Raw genomic sequence first — 16,992 nt, 5'->3', positions numbered from 1 at the left:
CTCTGTAATTCTAACTTGTTTAAAATATGACATTTTGAAAGTCCTGCCGTTAAATGTGTTTACAGTTCTTGCCAATATGAACTTTAAAATAGTCTTTTAAGACTTTCTGCTCTTTGGAGCTTATACTGTAGCCCCCATTCAGATGAAGAAAACCTATTTCTCCTCTGAAAGACCTTCATTTTCAGGCATTTTTAAAAGGGATTAAAGGGGCTGAAAAAAAAAAATAAAACTTGATGGAACGTCTGTCGCTTTTCACCACAGTTCAACAAGCCCAGTGATAGAATGGGACTTGTATTACTTATTCCAATGTTTATTCGGGCGTAGATGATTTTGAATGATCAATGCTTCTAGTGGAACAAAAATCCCTTTTGCTTGTTTGATGGCCTCTTGAAATCATCAGCCAGGAGAGAGGATGGTTTCTCTTTAAACTGGTTTCCTTCCTTTTTTCCCCCTCCACTTTTTATGTGATTGTTTATTTTCAAATTGTCCCTCAGGTTAATGTTCCATTTTGGTATTTCACACCTCCCTCTCCCATAAATGAACCATCAGCGCTATAAATCACTGGACAAACAGAGACTTGTGCAAATCCTGAAAGGTTCAAAGATTTATGTAACACATTCATGTTTTCCACTTTCTCATTTTAGTACTCCACGGGTAAAGCCGAGCTAATAAAAGGTCCTATTAATATTTCCTGTTGCTTGGCAACGGCAGGCAGCAAGTAATAGCATTCTGCAGAAAAATAGATGACCGATAAGGAAAAATTCAATTCTTTTCTCATCTCCTGGGAGAAAGTGCCTTATTTCTCTGGCAATGTGATATGAAACTGTAGTTGTATATTAAGAAATATTTTAAAAGAAGTAGAGGTTACTTTCCAATTTCACCATTTTAAAGGGATTTTTTATTGCATGCTTGAATGACAACTTGTCTATTTTCTCTACCTTGATAAGGTCAATTAACATTAATATTATCAAAGGATAAGGTGACTTAATTTCTGCCTGTTAATTAAAAAATTTTTAAAAAGTGATGTTATTTCATTTCATTCACTCTGGAGGCGTTTTTAAGAGAACCAGTTTTTTTGCAAATAAAATATTTTATTATAATCTCGCTTTTCACCGTGATCAAAATACGAAGAGTAGCATCTCCCAAGTGGCACTTTGTAATCATATTTCTGAAGCAGAAGAGTAAAATATGAGCTATCATTTCTTTTTTTTTTCCTGTGACTTTATCCACAGTAGATGTAATCAACAGTGGTATTCAAGCAGAGAACAGAAGCTAAAGAAAACACAGCTCCAGTCACAGTAGATAGACAGTGTTATGAGAAGCTGATACAAAGATAAGGAATTTTATATTACACTTAGCCACGCACCCCCGCTGAGATTTATCATGGCATGAAATCGTGTCCATATTGCACCGTGCCCCATCTCAGTCATCCATCAGGTTATTCTGCCTCTGGTGGCAGGAGTGTTCAGCCACAGTGGTGGAGGAGAGCTGTGTCTTCTCGCTCTGGGACGCCTCTCCCTCCCCGCCTCACCTCCTGCTGTGCCACCAGCTACCACTTCAAAACAACGCCGCCACTCTGGTTGGTTAACGTGCACAGGAGTGGCTTGAGGCAGGGTGATTAAAAAGACACTTGGTTTATTTGCTTAGAGTGCGGGCTGAATTTGGGGACCACAGATGTTTTATCGCAGAAGAGCACAGAATGTAGTTTAAAGATGTCTTAAGCGTGAGAAACTATGCCAACATTTTCACAAGATTAAAGAGAAAAGTTCCATTATGACTTCATGTCGACTTTTTGTGTTACCAGCAACTATTCTGAGACCTTAGAAAGTGATCTTAGTGTTTCCTGTTGTTATTATAGATATGGAGAAAAAAATAAATCAAGGAAAACCTGTTAAACAAGTCTGTCTTACAGGTTGGTTCTTTTAATGGTCACAGTAGTCAGTGGTTGATTTATTTGGCATTTTGCTGCTACAATAGTTCAAATCTTGATGATAAGGTGAAGATGGCCCCTGTCAGATGTGTGAAATTCTCAGTGAGTGTGTTTTTTACATACACATATTACTTTGACATGACCTTTAATTGCATGGCATATAGAATACTGTGTGCTGTTTCATAAATATGTGTGCTCTTTGTTGTTTTGTGTTCATTACTTCTGCATTTTTCCTGGTGCCCTGAGCACACACACACGCACGCACACCCCGTGTGTTTGACACGGCAGTCAGGAGTCTCATTAGTGGCAGTGGAGGAGCCTTGCCTTCTGCTGTCATGAGTGTGTGTCCCCGCCGCTCCTCACAACCATCTCCTACATGTCATGTCAGCCAAGGCTCTGATTCTCTGACGCTGTGCTTTGTGAGGTGAGCTCAGAGACACACCCGGGCGGAGAGGGAGCAAGATAGTGGGAGAAAAAGGGACCACAAGAGAGAAAAAGAGAGGGGGTGGAACTGAGGAACAAGAAAGAAAACTAGGGGTGATAGTGGAAGGGATTGGAGGGGGCCGGGGGGATAAAAGTAAAGGAGGTTCTATCTCACATTATTGGTAATGAGGAACATGGAGGATGGTGCCAAGGGGGACATCATGACATTACTATCTGCAAATCAACCTCTGCTTTTTTCACTGCCAAAGATTCACTCTGAAAAATGTTTAAGGGGCTCACAGTTCTCACAAAAAATAGCAACTTCTTTCTTCAAATTATTCCTCCTGTGCTATTATAACACTGTCGCCCGTAATTTTGTTTTTAGACTCAATCCTGTGTTTAAACTGGTTAAATTTTCTATCTGATCTATTTGAAATAGATTATTTTATTTTATTTTTGTGTGAGATATATCACTTTTCCGTTTTAGAATAAATCCTGAACAGTAACAATAACAGTCATTTAATCTGAATGGCTAAAATAATATGGAAGAAAATTATTAAATAAATCTAATTCATAAAATAGCTCTTAAGTTTATGTTTTGCAATATAGGAGTTTCCTTATCTTATATAGAGCACGGCATGTTTGACATTTTTAATAAGGCCAAGTACTTCAGTCAGTGCAAGTAAAATATTGGCAAAATTTAATAACGTTGACTCACAGTTGGGATAATAATTCTACTGTTGTTCACCAAACATAAAACAGAGGGATTTTAAAAGATCTACAGATACCTGAATATATTTAAAGATACTCACTAATAACACATATTTGCTATAACTGTTGTAAGAAATATAAAACATTGTTATAAAAAATACTGATGGCTTTTGAGTGGTCTATTTTGTCAATATGACCACAGCTCAGTTAGTTATCTCATTTATTAGCAATACTTGTACTGAACAGTACTCAAGTGCTAGTCTACTTATAGTACACTATGTATATGTTCCAGGTTTTAGATTTATGTGGGTTATCCAACTCTTCTCTGGACAAAAACAGCTTGTTTTCTGTTACAAAAGACGTATTAAACCAAAAGTAGAACGGAACATCTTCATGTTCTGAGACCATTTTGCGTACTGACTTTGGAATCTTATTATTGTGATTATGATATCTGAATAATTTTGTTTTGTGTAATCCTAACCTTTAAAAGTAAAATTTGTACATTTGTGATTTTTACAAATTACAAATCACAAATAATTTGTGATTTCTACAAATTATTATCTTTTAGAGTAGCTTACATTTAAGTTGCTGCTGTTTTCCATGTAGAATAATTTTGTAATCTCATCTGAGCAGAGAAAGTAGAGAAACATGTGGCTTATAAATGTGACTTGGAATATTATATAGAATTGTTACTGAAATGATCAAAGTAATTTGTTTTGACAACACAAAGAGAGCTCTGTTCAAATAAATACTGTACAATAAAAAAAATTTCAGTGCTTTGCTTAAAACAACATCACTTATACACTTATATTTTTCTGTTTGAAACATCAGGCATCCACTGTTCATCATATCTCCTTACTTAGCAGCATCTGTCTGATGTCACAAGAAGGCCGACACAGCGCTTTGCCTTTGCTTTCATACATAAGCAGTGTATGATTCATGAATCCACTCTCTTATTAATTCTCCTCAGCTTGTGTAAATGACCCTCCAGGGCATCCATAAGCTTGATAAACCAAAGACATGCATGATAGGAGAGAGAAAGAGACACAGAAAGGAAGCGAGAAGGAGGAAGGAGAGGTGGGAGGCTTGAAGGCTCTTTGAGGAACAGAGTTGTTAGTGCTTTGCCCTCGGGGTAAATGAGAAGTAGCTTTGAGGGCTGCAAGGAGCCGGGTCTGTTCCCAACCTAAAGGCGTGTTTACCACCTTGTTGCGCACCGGCTGTGCTTTTGAAGGATCAGTCTCGAACGCGCCTCTAATTAAAGCTGTCATGGCCGGGTGCCTGCAGGGATAATGTTCTATTATTATAGTCATTTGTTTCAATTAAACGCTGGCTGATTTTACAATAGCAGCCGTGAACCTGTGTGAGTGAGCCATCACTCCAAACAAGATGGCTCCAGTCAAGCAGTGAGTAGGAGAGGAAGTCTTTGGAGTCACAGAGGCATCGATCACTGTGCAGCTTATTCAAACAGGGCAGGACGGGACAAGGAAATTTCTGATACTGCTGATTAAAAGAGTCAGCAGGTGATTTCTCTTTGAAAACCAAATTAGACAAATATCAAAGAACATCTGAGGACAAAATGCTTCATCATTTTTATATTTTTATTTATAACTTAAAATTCGAAGGTAAATTCTCTTCATATCTTTAAAGCACTCAATAATTTTTTTATATCTATTGTACTAAGATTTACAGAATCAATAGCATAATGGACTAGTTTTGTGATGATGCCAGTGAAATAAATTTGCATACTCTTATCTGCATTGTCAAAGTGATGGTAAATGGATAATAACATTAGTAGGTAAATCCCAGAGTTCAGTTGCTGTGCTCAACTGTGGAGCATAATTCTCCTTCTTTTCTTATAGCTGTGTATAGGACTTTCTTCCTTTCTTCTTACATCTCAGTGCTGGTGGTCAAATCCCTTTAGCTAAATCAAATGGTGCATGCAATTGGAGTGGCCATGAAACTATTTCGAAGGTAGGGTCAGCAGGAGCAGAGGGGGAACAATGCCTTTGTGATATTCCATCTCTCACATATTGTGCTACACATAATTGGAAAGCCTTTGTTATTTGACTCCCATTTGACTATGATGTACAAGATGTGAATACAGACATGACAGGCGTAACGAAGGCAGAGGAACAAGCTCACACCGAGTTTCCTGGCTTTACATCACACTTTGGCTTTTCCTGGCTGCCTGTCACCAAAAGTAAAACCCAATTGTCCCATTTCTGACTTTGGAAAGGCATATATATGCATATGCATATATATATATATATATATATATATATATATATATATATATATATATATATATATATATATATATATATATATATATATATATATAAACATGACATCAATAGCACTATTGCTATTGATATTGAGAGCAATAGAAGTGGCGGGGTACACCCTGGACAGTTCGCCAGTCTGTCGCATACCTTTCTCTACTTTAGGTTTTATTTTTTTTATTGTGTCTGATATTGGCCAGAAGAAAATATCACATTCTTATTGATTCTGATAAATAATATTAAATGAAAATACACATGTTACAATAAATTGTTCTAAGAGCAAATATATCATAATCCTATTGTTAAAAAAAAAAAAAAAATGCAGTGGCCACTAAATGATCAGATCAGTAAATCTAGTGTTCAAAATCTATTCCTGTCTCATGTACTAAGTAGAAAAATTTTAAGTGTCAGTTAAAACACCATGGAGGCACCAGACAATTTTAAAAGAGGTAATATCTATTTTTACAGAAAAATGTAAACAAAATTAAAAGAAATAAACGTAAGTATGAACACCAGCTTGTCTTATCTGGTTTTAAATATTTAAAACAACTCAAACTGAAAATAATTAAATCCACAGCATCCAAGATCATATTTTCTGGTAATAAACGTGTACACTTTCCCACCAGACCACTAGAAAGTTGATACTGTTTCCAACTCACCCTTTTACCTAGAGTTACGTTATTTCAGGCTTCCTGATGTTTGTCTCATCAATTATGACTTATCAGTCTGCCTCATGTACACTAAGATGGATGTAAACTGGGATTTTGTGAATGTCACATGTTTGCAATAACATCAAATATACCCTGTTATTTGGAATAAATTCATTGCTTGTCTTTATTTGCTAACATACACAGCTGGCTGACTGCTAGCACCATCAGCTCTATAACAGGAGAAAATACCAAACTTGAGTTACCTTAAAACCTTATAACAACTTTGTCTGCTTGTCTTCACTTCTAGTGATAAGAATCCAGCATTTTGGATGTTGCCTAGTCAAATAAGTATCATTTTTTTGTTTGCTAAAAATGCTGCAATTTAGAGGTCACAGCTACCCTCCTGTTTTCGATGTAATGTTACCAGCAGTTAATAAAAAGAGCAAAGACGAATTAAATACAGTTGTTCTTTGTGCACTTTTACCTTGCAATTTGAAAGACACCATTAGGAATTAGCATACAGTACCTATGGCAACCGGCAACCTTTATCAGATTCTTTTATAATATTTGCACAGCCGTCTGCAGCCAGTTTTATTTAGCCTAGGTTTGTTGCTACTGTGTGATAACCTCTTGCTTTTTCTTCCTCATACAGGTGAAAGCACCAATTAAAGCACTCAGCTGCAAAAATAACACTGGAATTATTATAAGAAATAAATTATTATGGTGACAGTACTTTGAGCAAGAGGCAAGAATTCAGTAATATGACTTAAAGTTGGTTTTTGACACTACGATATTTTTAAATAGCTATGCAGTTGTGTTGAAATAACTTATTTACTTATTTTTTAGATTACAACGACTTCATGAAATAGGAATCAAAACATGCAAATTTACCACAACTGAAGCCACACACATAAAATCAATGAAAAGTTGTACTTAATGTAAAAGATGAAGTCGTTTATTTAGTTAAAATCATTTCTGATATTGCATCCACAAGAGAAAAATAACAGATTTTTGTCTATTGTGCCATATGTCTTTTATTGTTGTTTTTTATATTTGTATCCAGATACTAATTCTTTCAACATAAAGCATTGCTCTCCTTTTCCTGAACTGCTTTGCATGTCTCTTTCTTGTTTATATTAAACACGGTCTGACTCAGATTAAAGGGTGACAATTTTGCTAGGAGGCTGTTGCTATGGAAATGCATCTGCCACAGCAATGATAGGCCATTCTTGTTTGATTAATTGTTTTTTCTTTTGTTTGTTTGTTTTTTTTTTTCAGTACTTCTTGGGTAGGGAGAATCCTTCCAAGTCCATGGAAATGAAAAATTAATAGATTGTGTTCCTTCTTTTCTATCCATTTCTTTCGTTCTCCTTGGTTTTTAGAACAACTTATTTTGCCATCACTATTTTCTCACATTTTCAGTAGTGTAGTAATGATGTTTTAGATTAGATTGGAAGTCTGAGATTTCCGTGGATGGGGGAGGTTACAGCTTGGTTATTTGAAATGCAAAAGGAATGTCTTTGTTCAGGGCTGGCTTTTGTGAGCAGCTGCTGAGGCAAATGCAGAATCTAATGTAGTGTGAATATTATGAGTTTTCAAAGCAGGCCAGAGAAGTGCACAACATTACTTTGTAGTCCATTTTTATTCTAGCAATCTTCTGGGACCAATTATGATTAGAGAACCAAGCCTTCATCTCTGAACGTCAGCTCGTGTTTATCAAGACCTCATATGCTCAGGCCCTTTCAATTTGATCTTTTTAGCACTGCACTAATGTGTTATGTATTATTTAACTCATAAATGTTTAAAAGATCTAACAAATGCAAGCTCATCACTTTCTGATCTGTAAATTGCCAAACATTCCCATTTATGCCTGCATTAAAAGCATCCTTTGCACAGTGCTCATGTTATGTCCGCATGAATCTTGAAGAAGAGCTTTTGATCTGGTTATTATTGGCGATTAAAGATAGCCAAGACCAGAACTTTGCGAGAACCTGACTCTGTAATTATTGCAGGGTGTTCTTCATGCAGGGCTCTTTCTCCAGCTGTGAGCACCACTTTTGCTTCTATTTGTGATTCGAGTTATTGCGAAAAAGGTGTTGTTTGACGTGTCACTAAGTAATTTTTTCTTACTTCACTGCACACGGTGAGCATAATGTACCTACAGGGGGCTGATAGGGTTGTTGATCAATATCATTGGCTCAGTGATTGCTTCACCAGGTGCTGAAAGCTCTGGCTTCTCAAGAATTCGTTTTCAGCTGCAGGAACTGAAGTCCTTCTTCATAACCAATTAAGTCTGAGAACTGCTGCATTTATTCCCTCAAGAGGTCATCGGAAATAAGCAGGAATGAAAGTTAAAGAGAATGGCTTCAAAAATTACATTTCATTTTAAGGGATACGTCGTCAAATAGAATAACATTCACAATTCGCTTAGGATACAATTCACTGAGTGACTCATTGTGGTGAGAAAAGAAACTGAATAGCTTAAACTAGACATTAAAAGACTGGAAAACCTATATTTTAATATATGCTTCTATTTACTTCCCATTTTTGTAGTTTCAGCATCATTTAACTTTTACTAAAATGTCAGGTGTTTCCACCCAAGTGGTTACGTTATTTAACCAAAGTTGGTACTAAAGCCTGTTCTTTACTGATCCTATTACAGAATGGCTTTTACTTTCCACATCCAAAGACGTAGCTTGGAGCAGCATCATTACATCACAAAGAAAATGTTTTTGACTCTTGGTAGAGGATTGCAGTGTATGCAGATGGTTACTATATATACATATGTAAATCATAATATCTATCTATTATTATTAATATTGTTACTGCGTATTCTGATCCTGATCTTGATTATCAATTACGATTGAGAAAAAAAAATGTTGAAGCTTTTATTATTTTTTCTTCATCACAATGTCCCACCAGTCCTTTTGAGCTTTAATATCTTGGCCAGAAAACAATGTATTTATATCTAGTGTGAGGATTGAGGGCAAGTGAAGTCTACCCAGCAGGTTAGAATATTATTTGCTGGACGAATTAGCATTCATGGCACTTAAAATATGCCCTACCAAATATTTCATCTAAGCAGTCCATTGGGATTAGGAAATGGCATGCATTGTTATTGTGATATTTTTGCAGGTCTGCTTTTTATGATTATTGAAGGTAGATGTTTAAATGTTTTATTGTCATAAATTTTACTAATCAAAAGCAAAAACAGCTCATATTTAAAGTGTGTATTAATCTCCATGAGCCCACCCTGTAAATCGTGCACCTCTCTGAACGTCTATTGTGGCATATATCCTGTGGCATATATCCTGGGATATTTAAAAATGTGTTTTTTTCCTGGACTGGTTTCAAGTTATACTGACATAGAACCAGTAGAACAGAGCCAGTGTTTACAGTAGTTGAAACAGAACTACTGCCAAGAAAGCACTATTGCCAGAGAAGCTAAGTTTGGTGAAACAAAAACTTATAGTAGCACTGAAATATTTCTGTTTACTGTTGAGAAATATTTTCAGTGATGGGATTTGGCTGTTATTATGTCAGTCAACAAGCTAAAGATGCTAACTGCTCAGTTCTTGATCCCTTTAACGCTACAAAAAAAAAAGATTCTTTCAATACAATCTTCTGACATGTTCTAAAACATACTTATTAACTGATTCAAAAAGAGGAGGAATCAGAATAAAACTTAAAGGAACGTAAAGAAGCTCATTCTAAGCAAGATGGCGGTGGTAGGCTTCAGCTGCAAATCATGAACAAATTGCTGCGATATTAAGTGCAAGGAAGTCTTCTTTTCCACCACTAGCAGGATGACCAATGTTTTCTTTACAAAGTGCTAGTTCAGCAGTGGTTCTGCCTCACCACAGGTCTACCTGAAGTGAGTTTCAACCTGTATAATTGTACGGTTTGGAATGGATTTTCTCATGGCTTTTGGCTTGACTTTCTAAGCTGACACTACCTGACTACTTATAAAAAGAGTTCTGACATCTTTCATTGAATGTCATACAACTCAAATTAACAACATTCCTGTGTTAACTGGACCTAATATCAAATTAGATTTAGACCCTTGGTTGACCGCTTTGATATGTTGATGCAAAACACCAAACTTTTGAAGATCAAATGTAGATGCCACAAAAACAGTAAGATAAAGCAATGTGAGGAACCGAAATAATAGAAAACAGGCACAGAAACCAACAAGTCGAGTGAGAAATCAAAAATAAGTTAGTTTTTTTGGTCTAGCAGGAAGCTTCAGCATTAACGGGTGTGTGTGATGCTGTTTCAATAAGAATTTGTTCTATGTGTTTCTTGAAACTAGATAATTGTTTTATAGAGGATAATAGATACTTTGATACTATGTGACTCATTAGTGCATTCTGTTTCATTCAACGACCCATAGAAAATAACATTTCAGACCCTTGGACAGTGCTAGATCATTTTGCCCCCCAAAATAAGGAAACCTTAAGGAAAAGTTTCAAAATTTTAGAATGTGCTAGTACATATTAAAGGGTTCAAGTCTACATTAGTCCCGTGAGCGTTTCTTTTTTTTCCCCCAAACATTATGCAGACTATATCACATCAAAAATGTCATCTCCACCTAAAAATATTTGCACATTTGGCTAATTGGCAACATTTATTGCTCTGAGCAGAGAAGATAGTAAAGCTGGTGTTCTTCTCTCATCCCAGATGCAGGAGATGGCTTTGCACCACCACCAACAGCAACACCATCACCAGCACCCTGACGGCGCTCATTACGATCCTGCCCGTAACCACCCCATGATAAACAGCTCACCTCCGATACTGCCCAACCCCATGAGCGCACTGTCTCAGCTAAACCCTCAGGTCAGCCGGAGCGCACTGCCTCATGGTTCCCCCTCGCCTCCTGGGAGTAAATCAGCCACACCCTCTCCTTCAAGCTCCAATCAGGAGGAGGAGACAGATCCTCATTCAAAGGTACTGATGTGGCTTCTTTAGTAGAGGCAGGGACTTGTCTGATATGGTTTAATGGCCAGCATAGTAGCATTTTGGAGGAATTCAGAATTATTTTTGAGTTTTTGATAATTTTGCTGGTGCTGGAGTTAAAATTATTACACCACTCTAATGTGTGTAATTGCTTGGTAGTTTAGTACTAAGTTCAGTGTCTTGCCACGTTTGGTTGGTTTTTTTTGAATGTTGAAAACACACTCTTTATAAATCAAAAAGGGAGTGCACAAGTTTAACTTTTATAGGAGGTGTGCAACACAGAAACTTTTGCCCTCTAAGGAAAATAAGACCAATTTAAAATTTGCCAGAAAAAAAACAAGCAAAAAAACAAAACAACATCCAAAGTCAAGACTTCTGGAATCATGCTTTTTTGGCGAAATTAGTATAAAATCTACTTATACAGACACCAGAACAAGTTACATGTTTTACATAAGCCAAACACAGAATGCCAGGAAAAGACAGTCACACAAACTGTGAGGCATAGAGGTGGACATGTCATGGTTTGGGAACGGCAGGATCTGGCGATGTCACCATCATACTATTCTACTTTGCATCAAAGGGTGCTTGAGGAAAACTTAAAAACATTCTGTCAGAAAATTCAAGCTGATGTAGAAGTTAGCTGAGAAATAACAAATGGAAAGTCCCTGACTGAGTCAAAGCTGAGATCTTTAGGACAGCTATGTAGGTAGGGTGTTCTAACTTTTTGCTCAGCTAAAAAATATTTTCTGTAAAGAGTAATACAATGCACAATGTGTTGATCATCTGTGAATATATATTTTTTTCAGAGGTAAAATTGATTAAATATCAATGCATAAACATTTCTCTATGAAGAACTGAATACTCAGTGAGGTTTCCTATTTTTTTTGGTATTTGAATAACATTTTTGTCGGAAAATCATACACATCTTAACAGTTCAGATCTCTGCTGCTTCTTTAGTCATGTTCAGGTTTAAAGTCTGACTCTAAATTCTGCTTTTGTTGAAATGTCTTTTAACAACAGCAGATCTTTAGCCTGATCCTGTTTATGCACTGTGGCCACAATCCATTTTTACTGCTCAGTTTTCATCAGGAGGAATGCAGATGAGTATATAACTGACTTTGCCACCTCATCAATGTTTCAGATTCATCTCTTTTTAGCCGGCAGTTCGTAGTGATACAGTATAAGTAAATGGGGGATGCTTTGGTTTAAAAAATATATTTCTAGGCCTATACATCTCTGCCGGGCTTCACAGGGCGCATGTGAATAAAAATGATTACCATCTCTTCTATCAGTAAGTAATTCCATTTGCTCTCTCCAATTCATTCTGAGACCACATCAAAGCCAGAGCAGATACATCAGACGATTTAAAATTCCCTTCAGCCCAGGCATGAAAAGTCTGAATTTATGACTTGCTGAGCAACTGCAAAATAAAGATTTGAAAAGGTCTGATAAATTCAACTAGCACATGATATTTCTGACAAAGTGCTCTAGGAGAGAAGAAAGACAATTTCTGTCAACTTGTGAAAGTGTTTCTGTCAGTGAAACATTGCTGCAATATCCAAATGTTGGTTATTGAACTGAGCAATCAAATTATAGAGTTAATTAAGTTTACACGCTTCACCAGGACCCAGTGTTACAGGCATTCATCACATTTACAATTATTCATTTGGTGAAGTTTTTTTTTTCTTTGTACATGTAAATTCTAAAACCAACTTCAGTATCAATAAGCCGTTTCTGTGTTGTGTGTGCACTGATTGTCTTCCAGATGACGGGTGAGAAACGGCCATCTTCAGAGATGATGAAGCCCAAGCCCAAGCCCCAAAAGAAGAAGAAGAAGAAGGACCCTAATGAGCCGACCAAGCCGGTGTCAGCCTACGCTTTGTTCTTCAGAGACACCCAGGCAGCCATCAAAGGACAGAATCCAAACGCAACCTTTGGAGATGTTTCCAAGATAGTCGCCTCCATGTGGGATGGACTGGGAGAGGAGCAGAAACAGGTAAACAAAAACACGCATGTTCAGTTGAGTAAATTGGATTCAAAGGTACAATGCTTTGGATGTCTTGTTTCACATTTCACACACACGGAATTTCATACTGTGGTGTGTTCAGGCCACATGATGTTCAGTGATAGTTTTCCACCACACACCATCACTCTTCATACACACATCTTGTCTTGGTAGGATTGTAGGAGGGCAATGAATTTTGTGGTTCTCGATCGTTTTTAAAGCTGTTTAATCACTTCAGATTTTTCTTTGTGCAATAAATTTTAATACTTGTATAATTTTTCTTTCACTATACAACAGTTTGTGGTTGTAAGTTGTAAACTGAAAATGTGAAAACTTTAAAGTGAACTTTTAGATATGGTGAAACAAAAACACTGGTTTATCTAGCAGATAAAATTAGATAAACATTGCAGCTTGTTCCCACAAAATATACATTTTTACTTGTTAACCAGTCACTGCTATCACTGAATCAAAGAGATTCGGCTTACGGCTACAAAGCTTACGGTACACTTTCTTTCTTCTTCATAAGCATCCTTATTAACATGTCTTTGAGCTTCTTATTTGTTTGCTGTGTGATAAACTTATGCAAGAAAATGTAGTTTTGAAGTAGTACAAACAAACAGCATTTGTACAGATTAAAAAGATTTTATAGGCTTTGCATTAAAACAGCTTGGATGACAGCGAGATGTGACACATTTATTTATTTACAGTCACGTTTGAAAAGCTTTTAGTTCTTGTTTCATATGTTTACTTTTGGATTACACATTCACAATCAGTACAGAATTAAATGTGATTATTGAAGGAAGTGAAACATTGTTTTTAGCCATCAGCGGTGTAGATGTAATCAGCTAAATTTGGTTTTATTACACCCCGACCTGTGCGTATGAAACCGCCTTAACATTTACTGCAGTTTATTGATTCCCACAATGGAGCACAGTTTCAATTTCATTCAAACATTCCAGACCAACAGAGCTGAATAGGTTTCTGTGTGTTTTGTGGTAACAAATGATAGTGTGAAATGAACGGAAAATGAGACAGTCTGATGATCGTGCGCAGACTCATATTTTTAGAATATCCAGTCAGAGGCACAGCCTATTGGGTGTCAAATAAAAGCACCTGTCTCCATGACAAAGTGCAGCCCATTCTCTGCAGCGCCCCTCTCCAGCATGTGTCTTTTTCTTTCCCGTCCGAACCTGCTTTATACGCCGGACTTTGGAGGCCGGCTGTCCCTTTTATTTGTAGTTAATTTTTGCCACCTTCACCGGGGCTCTTCACCATGAATCTTCATTTCGCCGCTGACACCCTTGAATGTGAATTCCTCATTTCCTGTCCTTTTATTTATATCTGTTGCCTGGTGATTTGATCATGCTGGGAATACAAGATTAGCAATTGCCTCGTCCTTGGTTTTCCCTCAAGGACATCTGCTCCAGAAATGTTATTGTTTGTGCTTCTTAACCCTATGTCTTCTGGCGATTTTTTTCACAGTTTAAATTTTCTGTTTCCCTCTTACACATTTCACATGCATTTGTCCTTCACAGTGGAACCAGGAAAACAGGAACACAACTAACAAACTAGTAGTACAGCAGCAAAATTGTCCCATTTAGTGTGCCACTCTACAGCTAATTTCTTTATTTCTGCATCACGTGTTTAATCAGACATGTCAACTCACAGGACACATAATTAACTTGAGTTAATGATTCATTATTGAATGAAATGTAGCACTCTGTCTGGGCAATAACCCCGTGATTGCTTTAATTAATACAATAGACTACCACTGTCATTTATCTTGACAACTTCATGAAATAGCTCAACACAAAAGCAGCATGTAATTCTGAAGTGGATGGAAAATTATGCTTTCAATGTGTTATTACTTTAAACTTATTTTCAAATAAAAAGGTAAGAAGTAGGTTGAGCATGTTGTCAGCTCCCATGAGCTAAAACGGTTTAACAGCTACATTTCATCACAACTACAGCTCTGCAAAATATCTCAACCTCAGCCCGATTAGATTTTTATCAACGCAGAGAGCTTTTATCTTTGCTGAAGTAAACAATGTGCATGAGGCTGCCACTACCATATTTCACATTGAGATGGTTATGTTCAATGTGTATTGCAGCATTAAAATTTTTGCTTGTAAGCTAAAAGATTCAGGTTTGGTTTCCTATGAGCAGATAGACTTCTTCCATATGTTGCTGTGTATTCCTCATGTCTTGTTGCAACCTGCAAAATGAACTTTTTAACAATGATTTTTTCGGCTCTTTCGTAAACACAACATTTGTGGAGAGCAAAATTAACATATGCCCTGTTGACAGATTGTCACACCTGAGCAGATGAACTCTGCAGCTCCTCGAGAGTTACCATGGGTGTTGAGTGCTTCATTGCCGTCTTTAACGTTTTCAATTATAAAGAAAAGGATCTAGCATTTTCCTTCCAATTTCCAATATAACATTAGTTTGTGTGCATCTACCAAATGAACGCCAAATAATGTACAGAAGTTAATGGTAGCAAAAAATCCCCCCAAAAATTCAAAGGGTATGAATAACACTTAATAAAGTCCTTAAAATGTCTCCTCAAAGGTCCATAACTACAAAAACATATCTTCTTTGCTGTAACTCTCGTAAATTGCATCTGTAAGGAAAGCTGTTCATGCCAATTTCTCATTCCTGAAAACATTTTCAACATACAGCTTCAATTTTATAGTTAACTGTTCCTGATCTGTTTACATACACACCACTATGCTTTTCCTTCCAACATGCGGTCGTCACATCATCACTGTTGAGGTGTATTCTTTAATGTCTTAGTCAGACCCTCTGGAGCCTTGCAGGAACACCAGAATGTAAACACAACCCTTCCCCTACACACAGGTTTGTTTTAACTAGATCAGAGCTCCTGTTTCCAATTATCTATAGCGCTTCTCAAACATACCATGCAGCAAAAATTCACATAAATGCAATAAAGGAAGCACGTTTTAGACCTTTGAGTTGGACAAGATCAACACTTTTTCACTGTTATCATTTGCTTTTTGCTTGTGATCCCATTTGTTGATCTTCATTATGTTTCTTCTACTTCCCCTGTGTTATCCAACAGTACAGCGTAACAAAGACATGTTTATGTTCATTTTTTTTTCTTTTTCATTATATTTTTTTCTAGTTATGCAGGTTCCAATGACCTGTGCTTTAAAGTGTAAGATCAATGGGTTATTTGGGCTGTGTTATTCCTCAAGCTGCCTACATGTTAATGTTGCCCCAGAAACATAAAAGAACACTTTTTTTGTTTTTGTTATTTGAGATTAAGATCAATTTTCAGTTTTTACAACAGTGAAAAGGGGGGTAATGATAATGGATTTGCGTAGGAGTGAGGGGAAACCTTAGCTTTATTTAATTGAGTCCATGTTTTGGATTTGTGTGCTTTTGAAAGGTCAGAGACCAAAAAAAAGCAAAAAAACAAAAACAGACTGTCAATTAATTTAAGCTGCATGTTTGGATATTAAACTCCTTGTTTAGGCTCAGATTTTGTACACTTTTATTATGTTAGTTTTTCTTTCCTCTCCCCTCTTTACACCTCTAACATTTCTCATCCATTACTACTTAGTATGTCTTTCATTTTATCCTTGGTTGCCACCATCCCCACCCTTACTTCTGTTTCTCACCGATTATTTGGTTTTACGTTCGCAGGGTAATCATTCCCATCGGTGTCAGCAGGGCGCAGGGTTATTGTCTCCTGTAATTAACTGGTTATCAAACAAGAACAATTCATTAAGGTACAATTAGGGGGCTAATTCAGATGGGACACCTCTGTGCTGGGATTACGTTGGAGGCATATGCTATCCCTCCTTGCAGCTTTGTTATTTTTAATTCATACTGACCTGCAGCCTTTGACGGCTTCAACCACTAATGAATCCACTCACTTTGGAATAATTAGACATCCTTAGGCATAGTAATTTGCTTGAAAGTATCTGTCGTTGCATAGATCATTAGCTGTGTTAAATTAATTTGAAATTAAGGCTGCTGGGAGTAGTTTGAGTTAATAAAAGCAAAGAC

General features: G+C 36.8%; 1 protein-coding gene across 5 annotated transcripts in view; it reads left to right on the top strand.

The window, feature by feature from the left end:
- The window catches only part of tox2 (TOX high mobility group box family member 2), a 123,068-nt gene that overhangs the window by 97,203 nt on the left and 8,873 nt on the right, over nucleotides 1-16,992 (top strand). For 2 of the 5 annotated variants that reach the window (XM_023325588.1, XM_023325585.1), the window contains exons 5-6: nucleotides 10,677-10,943; nucleotides 12,706-12,948. In XM_023325588.1, the coding sequence (XP_023181356.1) occupies nucleotides 10,677-10,943; nucleotides 12,706-12,948 (510 nt within the window). The remainder of the gene's footprint in view (nucleotides 1-10,676; nucleotides 10,944-12,705; nucleotides 12,949-16,992) is intronic. The other 3 variants (XM_023325586.1, XM_023325590.1, XM_023325589.1) reach the window with 3 other exon arrangements.

The sequence above is a fragment of the Xiphophorus maculatus genome, chromosome 20 (genome assembly GCF_002775205.1).
Source record: "Xiphophorus maculatus strain JP 163 A chromosome 20, X_maculatus-5.0-male, whole genome shotgun sequence".
NCBI lineage: Eukaryota > Metazoa > Chordata > Actinopteri > Cyprinodontiformes > Poeciliidae > Xiphophorus > Xiphophorus maculatus.
This window is presented reverse-complemented; position numbering and strand designations above follow the sequence as displayed.